This window comes from Camponotus vicinus, unplaced genomic scaffold (genome assembly GCF_025532165.1).
Source record: "Camponotus vicinus isolate PSW18456_S1 unplaced genomic scaffold, iyCamVici1.0 SCAF_7, whole genome shotgun sequence".
Classification (NCBI taxonomy): domain Eukaryota; kingdom Metazoa; phylum Arthropoda; class Insecta; order Hymenoptera; family Formicidae; genus Camponotus; species Camponotus vicinus.
This window is the reverse complement of record NW_028141979.1, coordinates 13,553,164-13,577,552: the sequence shown is the minus strand read 5'-3', so window position 1 is coordinate 13,577,552 and position 24,389 is coordinate 13,553,164. Positions and strand designations below refer to the sequence as shown.

The 24,389-nt window shown below is 38.7% G+C and overlaps 1 protein-coding gene across 5 annotated transcripts in view; it reads right to left on the bottom strand.

The window, feature by feature from the left end:
- Dhc62b (Dynein heavy chain at 62B) overlaps positions 1-24,389 on the bottom strand; it is an 835,389-nt gene that overhangs the window by 52,929 nt on the left and 758,071 nt on the right. For all 5 annotated transcript variants that reach the window (XM_083104284.1, XM_083104287.1, XM_083104288.1 and 2 more), the window contains one exon: positions 16,728-16,991. In XM_083104284.1, the coding sequence (XP_082960410.1) occupies positions 16,728-16,991 (264 nt within the window). The remainder of the gene's footprint in view (positions 1-16,727; positions 16,992-24,389) is intronic.

The window sequence follows — 24,389 nt, the reverse complement described above, 5'->3', positions numbered from 1 at the left end:
TCTTTCAATTCTGACTCCAATACACGTCAGTCTTTTGTGTGAACGAGGCGCACTTTTTTCGCTTTACGACCTTCCGGTCCTATCATCGCACTGTCGGATTCGCTCGCGAACATTGTTTATATGCTAAAAATACGCAGCAAAAAATTTTCTTCCTTCTTAAATTAAAATTACGCAATTGTTTCATAAGAATGTATTTCTCATGGAACAATTGCGTAATTTTATTTCAAAAAGGAAGAAATGCTACATATCTTTAGCGTATAAAACAATAATAAAAATTTATCATAAAAATAAATGCGGAATTTAAAATAAAGTTTTAGATAAAACGTTAAAGTGTTGAACTGAATTTTTAAATATGTATTTCTTCTGCTTTAATATATCAAATATGTATAATAATAAATCCATAATTTGATCACAGCTTTCTATTTGCTTATTTGTCTAACATTAAAGTGTTAAATTTGAACTAAATTTTTAAATATGTATTCTTACTGCTTTAATATATCGAATATGTATACGTAGCTTTAATAATAATAATAATAATAATAAATACGTAGCTTTAATAATAAAAATAAATCCATACTACACACATAATTTCAGCTTTTAACGCTTTAATTGTATACATTATATCCCGGCCTTCGATACGGCCGATCCAATTATCTGACATCTATGTACCGATAAATTTATTACAATTGCGGTCGGTAATCTCCCACATGATAAAAAGATTGACACAACCATTAAAATTCACCCTGTATATATTATTTATATATATACTCGATGTATATTATAAATATATATACTCGTTGGTCCATACGATCTTATGCTATGCATATGCAGCTTATGCAATTTGTGTGTAATAGTAGCCCTAACATCACGGAGCGCCGCTAGCGCAATCTTATGTCGAATGCGTCAACCGTACAACTTTGTACGCTTGCGCATTGGGGACTTGAGCGTTGACCAAGGAGACGTTTCTTAATGAAAAATTTTCCTATTTCGACTTTGCGTCGTAATAGCTCCGTTTCTAGAGCACGTAGCGCAAAAACAAAAACACTTTTATTATATAATTTAGACCCAAGCTATCGATTGAATCTAGTAAAAACTCGATCCGTTCAGTGGATATATGAGAAATGAAAATATCAAGTACGCTCAACTATCCGACTCGCGTAAAGAGACACGGAGCGCGTCTTGTTGCTGCGCGGACTTAGCACAAGACACTACCGTGTCTCTTGATCTTCTTCCAAGTATACGAGTCGCACGACGAGGCTGAATGCTATAAAATATATATATGTATATAAATTAGACCAATATTTAAAAAATTAATAAATAACAAAATTTTTAAACGATCGAAACTTACGTGTCGCATTTTTGCTTCTTACATGGTGGAGTTTCACCATTTCGAATCGGAACGTAAAAATTCATGTTGATTTTTTCAGTGAACCTTTCACACGCGCGATTGATGGAATACTGATCGTATTAGAATTAATATCAATTCAAATAGTATCGCAAATTGCAATGTAGAGGGGATTATTGCTGACACGACATTTTAATTTCCTCTAAAATTTTGTCGCGCCGATGTACGGCTGCGATAACATCCCCAGAACAAAGAATTAGCTGAATTCGCTAAAATCGAGCGCCGATGTACGGCTGCTCCTGATGCAATCACGTTAGATTTTTCAAATGTACGTGACAAAACGTAAAATTTTCAAGGTTAAATTGCGCATCGAAACAAAGATTTAGCTGAATGCGCTAAAATCAAGCGCTGATGTACGGCTGCTCCTGATGCAATCACGTTCGATTTTTCAAATGTACGTGACAAAACGCGAAATTATCAAGGTTAAATTGCACATCAGAATAAAGATTTAGCTGAATGCGTTAAAATCGAGCGCCGATGTACGGCTGCTCCTGATGCAACCACGTTAGATTTTTCAAATGTACGTGACAAAACGCGAAATTATCAAGGTTAAATTGCAAACGCCATTCCGGGGAATTTTTTAAGATGAAATCATTCTAGAATGTTCGATGATATGCATGAGACAGTATATAAATCATGATAAAGAGGCACACCCCGCCAGTATTTTCGCTAAAGTACATCCGGAACTATCATTGGGAAGTGCTTTTCGCAAGTCTGATACAATATGGAGGAACAAAGTTTGCGAGAGCAATCCACATTGATTGATTCGCTGGAAGACTACATTGTGTGGGAGCAACGATGCGACCAATACATCGAGTCGTTGGAAGAGCAAAGTCGAATCAAACGACCGCGATTATCGATCGGAAATCGACAATCGCTGATTGCTCGGATCGCGCGCCTCGAAAGGTTGAAAAATTCGGTACGTGGACGTTTCATACACGCGGGTGCCGGATGTAGCGCGTATCAAAATGGACTTGTGTGGCGTGAGATTAATACGGCGTTTGAGAGTCGCGTATCGACTGGTGCGGTGATAAACTATAATCACATCGAACCTCGCCAATTTCTCGAGGACGCCAAAGACATTGTGAAAGAACATGTGCAGGACGTTATAAAGAAACATTATAATGTGAAAGTGAACACTATATTTAACGGTGAATTCGTGGCTGGAGATAAACGCGCCAACAAAAGTATCAATATGAGAAACTATGAACTCTTTCGCACATCCGATTTACGCGAGTGGTACGAACGGCGCGTTATCGAGCTCACCCTAGTATCGCTGGAAGAGTTTCAGGAACGCGATAGCGGGTGGGCTTTGTCGCGAATACTAAATTTAACTGTAAATATAAATAAGTATAATCCTATGCGCGCGGGATGTTACATCAAATTACCGCGGGAGATTATGATGAAAAGAGTGGTGATTAACGTACAATCAAAGGACAATGCGTGTTTCGCGTGGGCAGTGGTCGCCGCACTATACCCCGCCGAAAGAAAGGCGGAACGGGAATCATCGTACCCGCATTACGCGACAGTGCTGAATCTCCAGAACATTGAGTTTCCAGTGATTGTGAATCAAATAAAAAATTTTGAACTTGTTAATGACATTTCTATAAATGTGTACGGCATCGAAGACTAGAACAGCATTGTCCCGATACGTCTTTCACAGCAGAAGCGGGACAAGCATGTCAATTGCTGTACATTGAAGATGACAACAGCGTTGGACATTTCGCTTGGATTAAGAATTTATCCCGGCTCGTGAGCTCACAATTGAGCAAACACAAGAATCCAAAATATATCTGCGATCGGTAAGTTTAATTTATATTATTTGAATAATTATAGGTTATACACTTTGTTATATAAATCTTAATTAAAATTTTTCTTTTACAGATGCTTACATTATTTTAATTCGGACGCCAAGTTGCAGTCGCATATGGTCGACTGCGGAAAGATGAACGATTGCGCTGTCCGATTGCCGAGCGATAAGGACAAGTGGTTATCGTTCAACAACTTTAATCGGAAGGAGCGGCTTCCATTCATCGTATACGCCGATTTGGAATGCGTTCTGGCCAAGACGGAGGAAGAACAACAAAAATTGTACCAACATCACCAAGTATTTAGCATAGCTTACTATGTACATTGTTCATACGACGAATCGTTATCGGCGTATCATTCGCGTCGTAGCGCTGATTGTACAGCATGGTTCGCCGAAGACCTCAAAAATTTAGCGTTACGTGTAAAAAATATTTTAAAAACAAATGTCCCCATGGTAAATTTGACGTCCGAAGAGTGGGAGAAATTCCATAGCGCCATTCAATGTCATATATGCGAAAAACCGTTCGCGGAAGACGATACACGCGTTCGCGATCATTGCCATCTGACCGGGCGGTACAGAGGTCCAGCACACTTAAATTGCAATTTAAATTATAAAGAATCTTTTTGTATTCCCATAGTTTTTCACAATTTATCCGGTTACGATTCACACTTTATTATCGAGGAAATAGCTACAGCATTCGAAGGGAGAATCGATTTACTACCAATAACTAAAGAGAAATATATTTCGTTCACAAAAGATATTTGTATGGAAGAAGAATCAAAAACTCATGTAAAATTACGTTTCATCGATTCAATCAAATTTCTCGCATCAAGTCTGGACAAATTGGCATCATTTTTGGACAAAGACAAACTCAAAATTTTGAAATCAGAATTTCAAAATTTATCAACAGAAAATTTCAATTTGTTAACGCGGAAAGGTGTATTTCCGTACGAATACATCGATTCCGTTGACAAGTTGCAAGATACGTGTTTACCACCGCGCGAATCATTTTACAGTTCCTTGACCGGTGACATTGTATCCGAGAGCGATTACGCGCACGCCGAGAACATCTGGACGCGATTCTCCATTCGAACGCTAGGCGAATATAGCGATTTATATCTTAAAATTGATATCTTGTTATTAGCCGACATTTTCGAAAACTTTCGAGATAAATGTATCCAAAGTTACGGACTCGACCCCGCGTATTACTATACCCTCCCCGGATACACGTGGGACGCCATGTTGAAGCATACGAAAATTACGTTCGAGCTGCTTACTGACATCGACATGGTTATGTTCATCGAACGTGGTATACGCGGCGGTCTGAGTCTATGTTCCAACAGATACGCTCGCGCTAATAACAAATACATGGAGTCATATGATCCATCGAAACCATCATCGTACTTGATGTACTATGATGTAAATAATTTGTACGGATGGGCAATGTGTCAACCGTTGCCTTACGCCGATTTTCGATGGGTTGACGACGTAACCAATTTTGACATATCATCCATCGCGCTAGATTCGCCTACAGGCTATATCCTCGAAGTGGACCTCGAGTACCCGCAACATCTTCACGATGTGCACAGTGACCTACCATTTTGCCCGACACGCGACAAACCACCTGGCAAGCGGGAATTCAAACTACTTGCAACGCTATACGATAAGAAGCGTTACGTGATACACTATCGCAACCTGCAGCAGTGTACGCGTCACGGTCTTCGCGTTACAAAAATACATCAAATTTTACAGTTTTCACAATCTCCATGGCTTCGAAATTATATAGAACTAAATATACATTTCAGAACATTGGCTAGAAATGATTTCGAAAAAAATTTATATAAATTAATGAACAATGCGGTGTTTGGTAAAACGATGGAAAATGTGCGCAATCGTGTCGATGTTAAATTATTAACAAAGTGGGATGGTCGGTACAGCGCAGAGGCAATGATCGCAAAACCAAATTTCCATAGCAGAAGCGTTTTTTCAGAAAACTTAATCGCTGTGGAATTGCACAAACTCGAGGTGAAATTCTACAAACCGATTTACGTGAGTATGTGTATACTCGACATATTCAAGACATGTTTGTACGAGTTTTATCACGAGTATATGGCGCCAATGTATCGCGACAAATGCCGGGTAATGTACACCGATACGGGTAGTCTCATATATCACATTGAGTGCGCGGATGTGTATGAGAATATGAAGTGTAATATCATCAGATTCGACACGAGTGATTATGCGGTAGATAATGCGTACGGTATACCGCTTGTAAATAAAAAGGTACCGGGTCTAATAAAGGACGAAAACAACGGTGCCATAATGACCGAATTCGTCGGGCTCAGAGCAAAGATGTACGCGTTACGAGTGAATGGGAAAAAGGACACAAAGAAAGTTAAAGGTGTCAAGAGTAACGTTGTCGCGAGAACGATAACGTTTGACGATTACACGCGGTGTTTAAACGAAGAAATTGAAATGACGCGTCAGCAGTCGTGTATACGATCTAAACTGCACCAAGTATACACGATCTGCGAGACGAAAATTGCTCTGAGTCCATACGACGATAAGCGGTATATCGTACCCGAAACCACCGATACGCTACCGTGGAGACATTATAGAATACCATTGTAAATAAATGTATATTTTGTTTATTATTAATTGTATATTTTGTACATAACCATGTATATATTTTTATATTTTATACATTTTATATATTTTTATATTTTAATAAATTTTATATCTTTTATACACATATTTTATATATTTTAATAAATATTTATAATACATTATTTTTATGTATCCAAGAGTTGTATGATTTATCCATTCCCAACCATTTCACGTATACGTCATCACCCTTTTCCCGCAAAATTTTTTCCACGAGATATACGTCGGGATTAGCGACGCGTTGTAGTTCGTATTCGTAAAATCCTCCAGCGACGGGATTTCCACGCGAATCTTCGAGTATGAATGTCGCGGGATTAGTTTTCTGCACCTCGACAATCTTAAAAACTTCGGTCGTCCAATTAGGTGTGAAACCTTTTTCAAAGATGGTCTTGTATTTGCTCACGCGTACCGAATCGCCTACTTTAAATTTTGTCGGAGCCGCAATTTTTACGTTGCTATACACCGTATTTAAAAATTTTTCGGCGATTGCTTGAGTGACGTCGGCAGGTCTCATACTGATGGTGCGATGTTTTCGCGTATTGTACTCTGCAACGAGTCGAGATAGCTCGTCGATCCATTTGTAATTTCCGTTGAGCGTAAACATTTTCCACATATTGTTTTTCAAAGTACGATTGAATCGTTCCACGACCGAGGCTTTCATAACGGAATACGTCGAGTAATGATTAATGTTGTGTTTCTTCATGAGTTTCTGCACACTCGCGTTGTAAAATTCTTTTCCTCTGTCGGTTTGAAAATTTTTCGGACACCTTTTATCATCTCCAATAAAATCTTTGCGATCGTTTCGGACATTTCGTTTCCGCTCTTACTCTTGAGCGGTACGGCCCACGCATTCTTGCTCAACACATCGATAACTGTGAGTATATATTTATGACCCTTGTTGAGTCGAGAGTACGAACGCATGTCGACCACGTCCGCCTGCCACAGATCGTCGTATCCGCGTACAATGACGCGTCTTCGTGGAAAATTTCTTCTCGCCGGAGTATGTAATTCCTCGACTAGTTGTCGCTTTTCGGAGGTGTTTTTCTTCTTTCGCATGTTTGATCGAGGCATAATTACTATTGCGATATTAGTACGTCTCGTTTACTGTGTCGAGTCAGATGTTGCATATCTCAGCACATTCTTTATCTCGTCCATCATTATTCGTAGCGCCTGCACGTTTGTTTCGAGCGCGATAATTTTTTGCTCAATTTCTCCCTGTCGATCTCTCAAAAGTTTATCCACGTATCGTTTGTTGACGGCGTCAGTATCATCTTCCGGTTGCGCTACGCGTTGAATCTTGCGCGACCTTGCATCAAAGCCGGTAGTAGTCTGGCAGAGAGCGTTATCGCGAACGTAATTTCTCAATAATCCATTCCATTGATAGTACAAATTATTCGACGTTCCGAGCGATAATCCAAATTTATTAATCGACATTTCGGTACCGAGAACATTGATCGAATGACACGTATCGTCGACGCATAGTTTAATTTATAATAATGCCGGCCTCGCGAAGTTCTTCGATAATTGACAAGATTTCATTGTCGTGAGCATTGTTGCCGGCTCGACGCGAGGCGTTCAGCAATCGCAAACGATCTACCAATTCGTTGGGATCGTTCCAGTGCGTAATCGATCATGTTGTCACTTAGCGTCATTGTGCGCGGCGCGTCTATACCTCTTCCCATCTTTCTATCGGGGAATAATGGTGCAATTATATATTTGTACTTGTATCCTTTATTACTTTTAATAGGATTATTAACTTTGTTGTCACGTTTATGCGCATTTGTTGCTTTTAATATACTTTGATATTTATACAAATCGTCTTGAGTGTATTTTTTATGATTGGGAATATTTCTAAAAATCAAATCGTAGATACCTTCGGTTCCCGTATATTTTATTCCATCGATAATTATATTATCTTCCATGTCCACATCGAAACGTTTATCACCGAGCATCATTCCTTCGCTGGTAAATTTAACACCGTAGACGTAATCCATACTCTTATTTTTATCAACACTCATGATAGCTCCTATATATTTTTGCGCTAGTGGACCAAAATGATCTCGGAACGTTTTCTGACCTTCGGACGTTTCTAATTCATGTTGTACCGATGTTACAAACGAATCGGGCGTGGTCTCGTAAATTTCTTCGACGGACGGGGATGGCATTGTTTGACGCGGTTGTACTTTTATCGGAGTAGAAACAGTAGCCATATTAGAAAATTGTTTCCTTCGTTTTGATCGATTCGATATCGAATATATCGGCGAATCGTTTATCGGCATATTTATCCATGCTCGCTTTATTCCTTGTTTTGACTCTTTTATTTTTTCCTCGTGCTTCTCTCCAGACATCAAACTCAATGGTTCGATTTTCGGCGCATCAGATTCCACAGTATTTTCGACAAGCTGTTTTAAAGGTTTGGTAATTGGCTTAAATTGTCTTTCCAATGCAACGTCTTCATCCATTTTACCAGTTTTCAAAGCGTGATATTTTTTGCGAATTGATTTGCTCGTTTTTGCAATCTCTCTCGCAATCTTTTCACGATCGCCGTTCATGATGCTCGATCGATGTGTCGATGACGACTGATCGCTTTACGGTATCACGAAATCATTAAATCCTCTTCTATCGTCCATTGATCAACGTGCTGTCTTTATCAATGACTACGAAGTCATATTTGCGTTGCCAACATTTCTGACACAATGCGTGGAAATCAACTGTGTACATGTTTTAAGTTTGTGCCGTCTTGTTTAAATAAAATCAAAAGATTCGCATTGTCGCGTATAAGATGCTTAGGTATCTTGGCGTACGTTTGACAAAGATAGAAGCAGTCGACGCTCGAGTGTCGACCCACTGCAAAGTACTCTCTTATCGTATCTTGCTTGTCACATGCCACGTCATCAAAGATAAAGATGGAATTCGGAAGCGCCTCGCTCGGTGGAATGACATCGCTGTTATTAGAGAATGTAAAAAACCAATTTCGTCTATAGGTGCTAGTAGATTTTCCAAGTATCTATATTTCGGTTGTTGAAGCGATTTCGAGTATACGTACACGTTTTCGAAACGTACACCGTACGGACTTTCTATCAAACTAATCAACACGTTTGTCTTACCGCAGTTTGAAGGGCCGCAAACGATACCGCGTATAGTAGTCGGTAGCATGTTTCCATGCTTGCATACTTTTTTCTCCGATATTAGTCTATCGTCGAAATTTGATACTTTGATTATCCGCGCTTGTCGCACGAACCGCATGTTTTCTCTTTCGAATCAATTTTGCGAATGATCACGAGGGGGGAGACCTATTTATAGAGGTGTCTCAACTCGAAACCGCTCAGTATCAAAAATGTTTCTCCTTCTGTCGGATAAAAGAGACATTCTCTGGCTTACCGCCGAACAACTGAAGTATATCCCAAAGATTGTTTTACTGCAAAATTTTGGTGATTACGTGGAACGATTGTGGGACAAGCTTCCAGAATATATAAAGGCTGATTCGGAGGTTCGACAATATCGTTCGTGCATGCGACATTACAATCAGCCGTGGCAGCGAACACACATCGACGGTCCGCCACCGTTAATAAAAGATTGCTACGAATGTCAGCGAGAATCGTAAGAGGTAGCGGTCTCTTAAATCGTGCGATAAACGCGCTTCCTATCGAATTACATATTCCCGGTTATCAGTTTTGCGGCCCGGGAACTCGATTAGAGAAACGATTGGCTAGAGGCGATCGAGGCATCAATCCATTGGACGCCGCTTGTCGCGAGCACAACATTGCTTACTCGCGAAGCAACGACCTCGGTCAACGACACGTCGCGGATCGCATACTAGCTGCAAGAGCGCGAGAACGCATTACCGCGAGGGATTCGACTCTTGGCGAAAGAGCAGCCGCTACGACTGTTTGGGCGGCAATGAAGGCAAAGACAAAACTCGGCATGGGGATGAAAAAGCCGTCGACGACAAAGAGGAGGAAAAAACGAATACTTCCAGTAGCGAAACGCGGTGGTATTTTACCATTTTTACCGTTGTTAGGAGTTGTCGGTTCTTTGGCCGGCGGTACGGCGGGAATCGCAAAGGCGGTAAACGATAGCAAGGCGGCGCAACGTCAGCTGGAAGAAATGCAGCGTCACAATCGCGCTATGGAAGGTCGCGGACTTTATCTCGCTCCGTACAAGCGTGGACAGGGATTCTCAACAAAGTCTAAGAGAAAAAAAAACGTCGAAAAAACATTAAAAATGCCTACGGGTGCGACAACTAACGTGCAATTGGAACAATTGGCGAAACGTATGCGCATATCTTTCTTTAGAGGTGTTTTCATGCGCAATAATTTACCGATAAGCGGTGTACGACGAAACGAGAGCGGTATCGTCAATTTGGATGACGTTGATGGTCGTTGATTTTCCAGCTATAGATTTGACCGATGCCGATTACGAGCTCAGATTAACGGATTTTGAAACTTATCATACGATTCCGAACGTAAATTTTTCGAATAATAAATTTTACTTTGGCAATGACGACAAGGAAATTACGATTCCCGAAGGATCGTACGAATTGCACGCTATAAATGACTATCTCAAACGCGCAATTTTGCAAGATGAACACCTTTCCAGAGATGTTGAAAACGATTATGATGAGGAATATCCAATAGCGCTCCGCGCCAATCATAGCACGCTAAAGAGCGAAATCAAATGCGCCTACAGAATAAACTTTACCAAACCCGACAATGTAGGATCCTTGCTTGGATTCTCGTCGAATCGTATATTGCAGCCTCGCAAGTGGTATGAATCGGACGAGCCGGTTAATATTATAAACGTAAATATTATTCGTATAGAATGTAACGTGACTACTGGTGCGTACAGCAATGGCATGCGCGTACACACGATACATGAATTTTCACCGAGCGTACCGCCAGGATGTAAGATATCGGAAACGCCGGCACAGATCATTTATCTGCCAATCATCGTACGGAGCATTACGGATTTAACGATACGTATTGTGGATTAAAGAGGTCGATTGCTCGATTTTCGAGGAGAGGAAATTACCGTAAGATTGCATATACGGCGGCGACAAACATAGTATGCTCGTGCTGAACGAAATGGAGCACGCGAGAGACAATACTTTTACGAGGGACAATACTATTGCGGTATCGGGTGACAATAATAAGATAGCCGTTAAGAAGAAGCTGAGCGCATTGAATCGTGAATTTTTAAAATCATTGGGATTCATCGTACGAAAAGAATGATTGATATTTTGAATATCGGAGGTGAGCCAGTCTTTGACGATTGCATCGTCAAGATTGAGACTCATACGTACAATCCGTACGCAAATATGACGCTTGGATACAGCGACGAGATACGAATACCTATACAACATCAGGATTTGTACACGTTACCGTGCGAAAGCTTTCTTTACATCGAGGGAAGGTTTAATGTGTGTAAAGCGAATGACGAAATGAAGGTTGTATTGGGAAACAATTGCGTCGCATTCATGTTTGATGAGCTTCGATACGAACTCGACGGAGTAGAGATTGATCGCAACAGAAATGTTGGAATAACTTCTACGCTTAAAAATTATGTCTCTCTAACGCATCAGAAAAGTATAAACTTGAAGAACGCTGCGTGGGATTTGACGTACAACGGTGACAAAAATTATTTCAACTATTGCGTACCGCTCAACATGTTGCTGGGATTTTGCGAAGATTATAAACGCGTTGTGATTAACGCTCGTCACGAATTGCTTCTGATACGTTCGCGCAACGATAATAATTGTCTATTCGGACATCCATCGTCGGAAGCAGAGATTGAATTACTCAAAATACAGTGGCGTATGCCTCATGTAATATTGAACGAGATTAATAAATTGTCGATGTTGCGAATGTTGGAAAGCGGACGATACTTGAACATGAGTTTCCGATCTTGGGATCTATACGAATTTCCTCTGCTGCATAGCACGACTAAGCATTCGTGGACCGTGAAAGCCGCCTCCCAGTTAGAGAAACCACGATACGTGATCTTTGCACTGCAAACTGGTAAAAAGAATTCAGTGTCACAAGATGTTACATTATTCGATGACTGTAAATTGACCAACGTTAAACTCTATTTAAACTCGAAATTTTATCCCTACGATGATTTAAATTTAGATTTTGAAAAAAATAGATTCGCCGTCCTATTCGACATGTACTCTCGTTTTCGCAAATCTTATTACGGATGCGATAACAGCACCACGCTATTAACCATTTCAAAGTTTCTACATTGCGGTCCTCTCGCGGTCATTGATTGCTCGCGACAAAACGAATCTGTCAAAACTGCTACCGTGGACGTGAGAATAGAGTTTGAATGCAGGGAAAATATATCGGCGAATACTACCGCCTATTGTCTCATCTTGCACGATCGGGTTGTCGAATATAATCCATTGACCAATGTAGTCCGCAAAATTACATAAGTCAGCAAATATCCCCTCCATTGCATGTGAAAAAAATATATAAAAGATTGAGATGTTTGACGATCGACATCAGTCTGCGATCGGATCTTGTCATCATGGCTGTGCCAACGTTTGAGGATCTACAAGGATTTATTGTTGGGAAAAATTTTGTCGTGAAGGAAGCTGCGGTTCTGAGAAAGGGATCCGTATTTTCTCATTACATTTTTACATGTCCCGAACCATGGCACATGCTCACAAAATCTGAGAGATGTCAGGTTTTATGGCTGATGAAAAATCACCATGGATTATCGTGGAATGATGGACACGTTTCATATTGGAAATTGAAACGTTTAATTACGACGGCGGTGATGGGTGCAACGGGGGAGGATGATGATGCGTCACCTCTCGTGTACGTTAAAGGACACGAAAAACGGCAATGGTTAGCCGATATACTGGACAATGATGCGAGAAACGATGTGATTATCGAAACTTTGGATGCAGACCATGAGGATGTAGCTTCTTTAAATAAGTTAGATGTTAAGAATACTGTACGTTGTGAAAATCATGTAAAAAATTGCGCTTTACAAAATGTATTTAAGATTTATAATTGGTGGTTGAAACATCATGATAATGATTCATCAAATCCATATTTATAATAAATTGATGATGCGATATATTTTTATTATCTTTCTTATTCTCTCCTTTCTTTCCTTTTCCTTATCTATGTACGTGTGCAGTATTGTGTTTCCGTACGTGACACAGCTGCCACAGATATTGTATTTCGATACATGGTGATACATTGTAATACATTTAAATATTTGATAATTGAATATAATTTTGCGTTTGATAGCTGTTGATTTCCGTTCAACAGTTGTTCATTTCTGTTCGACGAGCGTTCGTTTCCGTTCGACGGTCGTTCATTTCCGTTCGACAGTCGTTCGATAGCCGTTCGACAGTCGTTCATTTCCGTTCGATGACCGTTCATTTCCGTTCAACGGGCGTTCGTTTCCGTTCGACAACCGTTCAACAGTCGTTCGATGACCGTTCGACGATCGTTCGTTTCCGTTCGACGGGCGTTCAATTACCGTTCGATAGCCGTTCGACAGTCGTTCGTTTCCGTTCGATGGCCGTTCAACGGTCGTTCGTTTCCGTTCGACGGGCGTTCATTTCTGTTCAATTGCCGTTCGATGACCATTCAATTGCCGTTCGATAGCCGTTCGATGGGCGTTCATTTCCGTTTGATGACCGTTCAATAGTCGTTCGATAGCCGTTCGATGGGCGTTCATTTCCGTTCAATAGTCGTTCATTTCCGTTCGATAGGCGTTCGATGACCGTTTAATTACCGTTCGAGCAGGGTTGACGCATTATATTATAATGTTATATTATATCATGCTAATTTGCATGGGAACATGCATACTTTTGTCTTACGACGCGTTTTTGGTAAAGCGATAATGATACGTTCCTATTCTAAAGTTTCGTGCCGAGACCTCGTTGTCTCCTCACAAAGTCGCGATATGATAATATTAATATTATATTATATACCATGCTGAGTTGCATGGGACCGCGCATACTTTTGTCTTACGACGCGTTTTTGATATGGTGATAATGCCACATCTCTACTATAAAATCTCGTGCCGAGACCTCGTTGCCTCGTCATAAAGTTCTGATTCGTGTGCGCGAGTAATGTGAAAAAAAAAGAACTAAAATGGATCGCATAAATATATACTCTCTATGGGAAAAAAAATGTTCGATATATTTTGCATCGTATTTATGAAGCTGACGTTCCTGTGGAATGTAAGTATCGTTTTTGTGAATATTTTGTAAAAAATTGTGAAAAATTTGTGAAAAAAAAAATTGTGTAATAATAAATATTTTTGATATAGTTCCAGGACGAAATGGAAATTCTCGGATTTATAAACATTGAGCGTCGACGCTAGGTGCGGGCGGTGCGCCGGGCTGAGAGGGAGGACTTCTCGTATATGTGGGGTGACACCCCGGAGAGTCGCCATCATCAGGTCGAAGATATTTTCGACCTGCGGCGGCTCTTCGGGGAAGAGCCCTACATAGTTATAGAAGAAGAAAATTGGGAACAAGAAAATTGGAACATTGAAGAAGAGGAAGAGGAGCAGGAGGAGGAGCAGGAGTGGAAGAACAGAAATGGGTTCATAGACGTAAGTACTATTTTTATAATAAATAAATAAATTATTGTAATATTTTCATTAACACATCATTTTTTTCTGTTGCAGGAGCGGCCTCCCCTGTAGCCCGGCGCATCGCCCCCTCCCCATATACATTTTTTTTATATTTTATATTATTATTATATTTTTATTATATTATTATTATATTATTATTATTATTAAATATTAAGTAAACACACACACACACACACACACACACATAAATGTATTTACACACACATTTAAATAAATTTTATATTTTAATTGTGAAGAGAATGTGATTATTTACGCGCCTCTCCTTGCGCTCCCATCCCTTGCGTCTCTCTCTCTTGCGCTAGTTGTAAGTATAGCGATATCGTTCTCTCTCGCACGCGTTGTTCTCACGCTATTATCGTTCTCTCTTTCGTACGCGCTATCGTTCTCTCTCGCACGCGCTTAGAATAAGTAATCTCTCTCGCGCTATGACACAAAAATGTATAACAGATTTTTAATAAATTTTATATTTAGTATTGAACAAAAAAATGTATTTATTTACGCGCCTCTCCTTGCGCTCCCATCCCTTGCGTCTCTCTCTCTCTTGCGCTAGTTGTAAGTATAGCGATATCGTTCTCTCTCGCACGCGTTGTTCTCGCAATATCGTTCTCTCTCGTATGCGTTGTCTTGCGCTATTGTCGTTCTAAGTCTCGCGATATTATAGTTCTCTTTCGTATGCGTTCTCTTCGCGCTATCGTTCTCTCTCGCACACGTTGCTCTTGCAATATCGTTCTCTTTCGTACACGTTGTCTCGCGATATTATCGTTCTCTCTCTTTCATATGCTCGTCGCTATCACTCACTTACCTTTGCGTCGTCCTTCTCCCACCTATGCGTCATCTTACAATGCGTCGTCCTTGTCCCACGTTGACATCATCCTTGTCACACGTTGATGCCATCCTTGTCGCACTGTCCTCTTCACACACTTAGCGCTATCCTTTTCCCACACGTAGCGCTATCCTTCTCACACCTTCGCACCGTCTTCTTTCCGCGAATCCCCCTTCTCCTCGCGGACCCCCTCGTCCATCGGTCGCACAGCGGATCCCCCTTCCCCGCGCGGACCCCCTCGTCCATCGCTCGCGCCGCGGATCCCCCCTATCCGCGCAGACCCCCTCGTCCATCGCTCGCGTTGCGGATCCCCCTTCCCCGCGCGTGATGTCACTCCCTCCCACACGTGACGTCACCCCCCCGCGCCGTGGTTCCCCCTGAGAGGACCTGGGTTAGAAATCTCATAGTCTTACTACTAAGTTTCATGCGCTCAGAGGTGGCAAAATGGCCAGTGGTAAAGGTGCTTCCATGAATCGGATGCTTTATTAGTGAAATTATTCATTGGGAAAATATTCAAGACTTTCATTAAAAATCTATTTCTATTCATCCATAATGAATGATAATAGTTTAAAATGTCTTTATTCAATAATTTAATATCGATATTGCTATGTGTCAGCTGTCATATGTCGACCAATCTCATCGTGGAGATAGCTAAATATGACAATTGATACATCAATATCGACATTAAATTATTGAATAAAAACATTTTAAATTGTTGTTATAATTTATTATGGATAAATAAAAATAGATTTTTAATGAAATTCTTCGCACACGCACGTACGCGTGCGCAGTTACATACACAATATAAAAAAATTATAAATATTGACCGCGCAATCTTCGCGCGGTACACCTTGAATAATGTAAATGCTAGCGGTACTGTAACTTTCAAGCCTCATAACTCGAAAAGTATTCAATGAAAAAGTATTTTATTATAGTATTTTGGGGAATTCTTGAAATAAACTATAAGAATATGCAATGAAGAATGGGAATTTCTATTTAAGAGATTAAAAGTGACCTTTATGTGACTTTCAAACAACTATTCAAGATCAAATCAATGGCATCATCTTATGTCTCTCTCTGAACCAAATAACTTTTGTTTCAAACATTTTTTCGTATTTTTTATATTTTTCGAGATATTTGCCTAGAGCAAATAAAATGAGACACTCTAAATTGTATTAAAAATTAGAGGAAGATGCAATAAATAATGATTAGCTTCGATATTTTCGTTGAACGAACTTTTTATATAGTCATTATAGAAGATGCAATTATAAGGATACAAGATAATTTTAAGATATTTTATAAAAATTTAAAAGGATAAAATAACTTATATTAATAAAAAAATTAAAAGCATTTTGTAATTAATCCAATATTAATTAATAATATTCACAAGCAGTTTGACATACCTCGAAGTCAAAATCGATTTTATCGATTGGTATCGTGTATTTTCTGGCATAATTTTGAGCGATCGCAGTAAGGAAAGCATGCACAAATGAAAATCCGGATATCCAAAACATCGCTGGTTTGTCATGATCTAGCCAACTTTGCAACATATTAAGTCGTTTCATGAGATCATCCACGAAGCTTGGTAGTCGTTTCAAAGTAGGATAGGCGCTTGCTTTAATCCAATTGAGTGGAATTTTCGCATTAAGCATATTATTAGCCATTTCCTGTCATTAACATAAATATATTATTAAATAAATAAATAAATGCGTGTGTGCACGCCTAAGTATAATAACCATTATTATCTTAGCAGGATTGCATAAAATACGGCATAGATATGATATATTTATATGAATATACCGTAACTTTATCTGAGGTCAGTATCAAATCTAGATACGCGGATATTCATTATACATATACTGCGCAACAAAATTATCGCATAGATCTTCTTCTCACACACAAACACACACACACGCGGGAGGTGCAAGAGGGGTCTTCGGCTCCCCCCTCCCGCAACCACCCCGCCGGTAGGCAAGGTGGACCTCGCTTTACAACTTACAGCATATATCCATTGTGATTGAACTCTTCGGAATGCGTCCCCTACCGGCGGGGTGGTCGCGGGAGGGGGGCCCCCTTTTGCATGTTACTCAGAACGGTGATCTTGATAACATATAGAGGTCTGTTATTGTACATGGTGTCCGAAAATTATGTGAAGTTCCTAAAATTTCTTTTGTTTATAACTTTTTAATAAACAACGAGCGAAAATCTTTTGCATGTTACTTAGGAGAGTGACCTTGATAACATATGTCAAGGTGAAGCTCATCGGAGGTGAGTCCCCTAATATCAACCTTTACCAGAGTTTATATTTTACAACAGTTAACATGAAATTTGCGAGAAAAATTGATTGCAGAGTTTATATTTTATAACAGTTAACATGAAATTTGCGAGAAAAATTGATTGACACCCCGTAGAGTGCGACAAACTATACAAATTTTTGCATAGTTTGGATACAAAACACGTTCTTCCTTTTAAAAAGATGATGAAAGAGAGGGATTATAAATTTGTAACGCGGTTGCCTCTCTCGAAGCTCCAGATCGGTTTATCGGTTAGAAAAAAAAGGGTAGAATCAAGCTTGTGCAAACAGTTTGAGCGTATGAAAAATGATTATTTATTAATGTATCTATTTACAGTATTTACAAGCGATGTATACGTGCGTGCGTGCGTACGCGTGAATAAGTAACGCATGTGTTCGCATGTCTTATTTCTAGGCGGTGTGTTACGTATAGCTGGCATCTTATATCTAGCGGTATACGTGCGGAAACAGAGCGGTGGATGGAAGCGCATGCGAGCGGTGTTTTGCGGGTGAGCACAGCGTTCCTAGCGATAGCGAACGCGGATAGTATGCTGAAACAGATGGTGCAACTTAAAACTACTGTACAGTACTAGCGAGCGATGGAGCTGAGAGTGTCACGTCAGAGAAGCTTGCCATGGCCCTATTTAGGTGGAGGCTTGCGACGACCCTATTTAGGGTCCATCCGTCACTGTTATTGGCACAGTGGGGATATTAGTATTTACTAGAGTGATCTTGAGGGATGTAGTCACTCTACGGCGTTGGTTGTGATTGTTGATGCCGTTTCTTAAAAGACACGTCCTCCCTCCTCCCACATACATCCCTATCTTTGCTGGAGGCTTGCCACGGCCCAATTAGGGTCCATCCGCCACTGCTATTTGGTACAGTGGGGATTTTAGTATATACTAGAGGGATCTTGGGGGATGTGGTCACTCTACGGCGTTGTGCTCGTCGGTGCCGTTTCATACGGAAGGCCAGTCGGAAGCCAGCATGCACGCGAATACCTCCACCGGCACTTATTTGATCAGCGAGCGACCTTTCAGGGATCCTCCGTGGCAATCGGCATTGCATCCATCGAGTGAGATACCAACATCGCTCTGGAGTCGCATATCACTGTGTTAAAAAGCAGCATTAGGTGTGAAGTCTGGATAGCTCAGTGGTCTAGAGCAGTTGCCCGGAAAGCGAAAGACTCGGGTTCGATTCCCGATCCAGCCACTTGCGCCTCACATATTTTTCTAGTCTGCGAATATTGTTTTCTAGCAATTATTCGTTAGGCTGAAAAATGTGTGAATGCTCTCTCCACAGGATATGCGTCGATGCCGTTGCCACGGATGGATTCTGTCGCTCGTTGATCAAATGAGCATATAGACACGTCCGACCTCCTCCCATATACATCCCTATCTTCAACCACTTGTATATAAAAAGTAATATTGGATAACCTTGAAACCTTGAATAAGATAGAATGGCGTAAATTAAAGATTAAAGATAGAATAAGTGAACAAGGTCTATTTTATGATGATAAAGATCATAAAACTAAATAGAGAGATACAACGCCTTTCTAGAAGGGACAAGAATGCCTACATCGATAGCATAAGTGAAGAAATTAAAACACATCCAAAGATCTATTCCAAAAAATTAAAATATTAACAAAAGACTTTCAATCTTGGGCTATAGAATGGACTATAGATTGTAATGGTAATATAGTCACAGAAATAAGTAAGGTACCAGAACACTAAAAACGGTACTTTTGGGAGCTATATGGAAGGTACAACACAGCAGAGGATTGTGAACCGATCCAATTTGTACTCTGAGATCTGAGTCTAACATCTTAAGATTAGAAATTGAAATATCATTTAAACGAATCAAAGCCAGAAAAGTAATAGGCATTGATATTACAATTAATGCTATATCCATTTTGGGAGATAGAGCTGATGCACCTAATCTGTGACAAGATATGGTCTACGGGAGAATAGCCTAATGATTAAACAAAGTCAATTATTGTTTCTTTATACAAAAAAGGCTTCACTAAAAATGCGATAATTATCGTCTACTTGTTATCATACCACACTGTAGCAAGATCATGCTTCACGTAATTAATGATCGATTAAGAAACTATCTCGTATAACAAATATATCAAGAATAATCTGGCTTTATTAAAGGAAGAGAAACACATGAGCTCTTGGATGTTAGACAGATTATTGAACAGTCACGGGAGTTATATCCCTCTATATGTAGCGTTTATAGATTATTCCAAAGCATTTGACTTTATAGTTTGGAACAAAATATGGGAAATACTCCAGGAAATGGAAGTGCCAACATATAGTACATATGAGTGAATCCCGATTGCGCATTCCCGATCGGACATAACGACATTTCCCGATCGGACACAGACCCGATCGAACACAGACCCGATCGAACACAGACCCGATCGGACATAGCCCCGATCGGACACAGTCCAGCTCGGACACAAACTCAATCGGATATGAAATTATATAACAATAGACTTCGTTTCGCACTGAAAGCATAGAGCAATGTAGGTTGAACCTCGCTTTGCGTGGAAAGTTGCAAACCCATGTGGAGTCAAACAATAATAGATCTCGTTTCGTACTGAAAGCACAAGACGAAAGCATGTGTCCGATCGGGTCTGTGTCCGATTGCAACTCTATGTGTCCGATCGGGAAATGTCATCGTGTCCGATCGGGAATGTGCGCAATTGGGACGATCCCGTACATATCATCTTCCTTATTGCACGGCTGTATAATAATAACTACGTAAGAATTGATAATCACTACTCGAGCAAATTAAATCAGACACTCGACACGTATCCTATTTCCCAACTTTTCAATATCTATGCCGAATATGCTATGAGGAGGACTGGAGAGTTGGAAGAGTGGCGCGGTTGTTGATGGCAGAAAGATATCAAATTTGCGTTATACAGATGACACTGCTATTTTACCTATAACAGCTATAGAAAAATTAACTGAATTCTATTACTTTCTTATTCAACAGATTTGAGAAAGAAAGTAATAGACTAAAAATTAAGAAGAGTAAAACAAAAATCATGTTAGTCGATTGCGCCAATCTTAACAATCACTATCTGCGCAACATTGATGAATACGAAGTTGTATTACAATTCGTTTACTTGGCTTCCCTAATTACTAACAACGGAGACATAAAAAGTGAAATGTTACGAAGGTCTGAAATAATCAAAGTAGCAATTAGGAAAATGTATAAAATCTGGAGAGACGATCATATTTTTAAACAAACCAAAGTTAGACTAGCTAGAACCCTTATATTCCCTATCTTTATATATAATTCAGAAACTTGGACCATTTCCAAAACTAATAGGCGGAATATTGATGCCTTAGAAATGTATGTCTGGCGCAGAATACTCCGAATATCTTGGACTGCAAGAAAAACTAACGTATCCATTTTAATGTCGAAGAACTCGATATTAGGGAACGTCTTTCAACAATTATTAACCGGAAAAAACTAACATACTTTGGGCACATTGCAAGAAGAGATAAAGATAGCTTGGGGCGCTTGGTAATGCAGGGAGAAATCCGTGGGTAACAACGGCATAGGAGATTATTAATAGGTTGGATGGATAACATTAAGGAGAAAATGTAACATTAAGGAGAAAATAACATTAAGGAGAATTAATCTCTCTATCAAGCTATTCATGCTACAGACAAATGGCGAGACAAAATTTCATCTCTAAATCAATAGGTGTCACGACTCTTTAATAATAATGAAATGACTGAGAAGAAGAAGAATTGATAAATGAGAGCCGATAATTATACGTCTCAATATTCCGAGTTTCAAAGAGACGAATAACACTTAATTCTATTGCCGTTACGATAGCCATGATAGTTTTTGGTTTTGGTTTTTCTCTTTATATCGATCGCTTAACATATACCAAAATTAAAATATTGGGCTGAATCTACGTGACAAATCACTAAAGTCGGCGATGTCGTCAAAACAATCTTAGACAAACTGATTTGTACGTTTTACAAAAATTCGGACGAAGGTAGCCTCACCAGTACGTTCTCTTGTAAATTGTCCAGACAAGAATCTCCGGAGTCATTGTGAATGTTTTTTAAAGTAGTATTCTATAAGTGTTTATTACTATTACTACTCTCTATCTATTACTACTCTATTACTACTCTATGAATGTGAGCATGAAGTAATGTATATAAGACAATTATATTGCACGCGTTCAGTTTAATATTGATATCGATTTGCGGCCGTAATAATACTAAAAATATGTATAAAATTTGAAGTAAATCAGTTCAATAATTTTTGAACAAGTTTGCATATCAATTTTGAAAACATAATTTCAAAAAAAATATGTCAATTTTTAGATATGATTTTATTTTAAAGAAATTAATTTTTTAATTTATATTAGTTCTAAAATCATATATATTAATTTCATATATTAATTTCATTATTTACTTAAACAGTTGGTTTTGATTTTTCATTCTTTGACAACCAACTATTTTCATTTTATTTGATGCATTCACGTGTCATCACTTCTTATTGAAAATTCTATTATATATTATAGTTTATATTATAGGCAAAACTTTTCATTTTAGACCTAATAATATAATTATCAAGCGACGCGGTAACATCGCGACGCCAAATACATAAAAACCTGATAAAAAGCTGGATCCGAGCATTAAGAGCCACTGTTCTCGACGCGGTGTCAAATAGCTTATCCGGAATTTTACGTCAAATAAACTTTCGATTAAAATATTTCAGAAACTAAAGCCGTAATCAAAAATCTAGCACTTTTATTATATAATGTAAATACAAGCTTTCGATTGCGACCAGTTTGAATAAAATTGGTGCAGTCAATCCCGAGAAATAAGAACCGCATGTCAGAATTGTGACATTTTTCATTTTGCACAATAAGGTTCAGACTCACGTATCTTCGCACGCACACATTCAAAACGATTTTGTCCCTCAAGCGGCGTTCATACCGCGCATATATGATTATTCGCTTTGATGTGCAAAAATGCTTTAAGAGACAAAACCATTTATGTACATATGCGTGCATACGTATATGTGTATATGTGTGTGTATACAGGGTATTTCCGGACATTTGCGACAAACTTAAAGGGGTGATAGATCTCGATAAATGGAACAATTTTTGTTGAGCAATCCGTATCCGGCGATGCCTCTTTAAAGCGCCAGGCTGCGATGAATGCTATTTGATTTCTATATGGTTAGATTAAAATAAAAAAAATCATACGTTTTTTAAATTATATTTTGTTTATTTTATTACAATAAATGTTCAAAATGGCGATTCAATCTCAATACAAACATTGCATCTATGGTGCATTGACTGACGCACCCTCTGAAAAAGGTTCAGGATTATTGCGAATTGTATCGCATGCGTTCATAATCCTGTTAATGAGCTCATTTCGAATATTAACAGAGGTTATATACGACAATGTATCGGGGGCAAGAAATACGCAACCATAAATGTTCATCGCAGCCTGGCGCCTTAACTTAAGGATCGCCGGACACGGATTGTTTAACAAAAATTGTTCCATTTATCTATCACCTCTTTAAGTTTGTCGAAAATGTCCGGAAACACCCTGTATACGTGTGAGAGATTAATTTATCGCATAACAATTTTCAAAAACCTCTTGAGAATATATCTAATATCTCGAAAATGGTGTATCACAAAAATATCAAAACTGTGCCGTTAGATCAGATTTCTAAGAAGATTAATTTATCACATTATAACAATTTCCAAAAACCACCTCTTGAGGATAAAATTTAATATCGCGGAACTAGTGTATTACAAAAACATAAAATCTGTGCCGTTAGATGAGACTTGTCTTTCTAGACTAACGTATAATAATTTTCAAAAACCATCCCTTGGGAGTGAACTATAATATCTAGAAAATGTAGCCTCATAAAAATACGCGACTTACGCCCTTAGTTAAGATTTTTAAAAATGCATACATATATTTTGCAGAAATAATATAAATTTTTACAAAAAGTGGTGATATCCTTCTAGAAACAACCTTACAAAGGTAAAAAAAATACGTCAAATACATAAAAAAAATTTAAAAAAAAAATCTAACATATTTTCCATAGAAATAATATAAATTTTTACAAAAAGCGGTGGGATCCCTCTAAAAAAACCTTATGAAGGTAAAAAATATGCCAAGTACATAAAAAAAATCTTTAAAAAAATAAAAATCTAAAAGAGTGATAAAAATAAAATATTTAAAAACCGATATGAGATCAATACTATTAGTCAAGTACAATAAATTATGTGATATTAATTTGTAATCGATATTAAATGAGTTAAGATTATTTTAATTCCTAAAGCACTTTTTATATGTATATAATTTAAAAAAGTTTTACACAAATTCTAAATCGCATAAACGATCTTCAGGTCGAAGTAAGATGATAACTTGGCGTACCCTCCCCCACTCCCGCCGTTTATATACATATCTTGAATAAAATAAAAAATTTTAATATACAATATATATACAATATATATTTGTTAATCCTTTCATTTAGTAAATACAAATTACATTTTTATAAAATAAGTCTTAGACTACGGATATGTAATTGGCAGCTTGTGGGCCAGAAACAATCCGCGAGGCTTTCCAATCCGGCTTGCAACAATCAAACTTAACTTGCAGAGAAAATAAAAAAATTCATAAGAAAAGGAGATTTCACTTTGCCTAATCTTCATGTGATGATTTCCAGGTAATACAGAGGAGGCAAAATATCTAAAAAAAAAGCAATT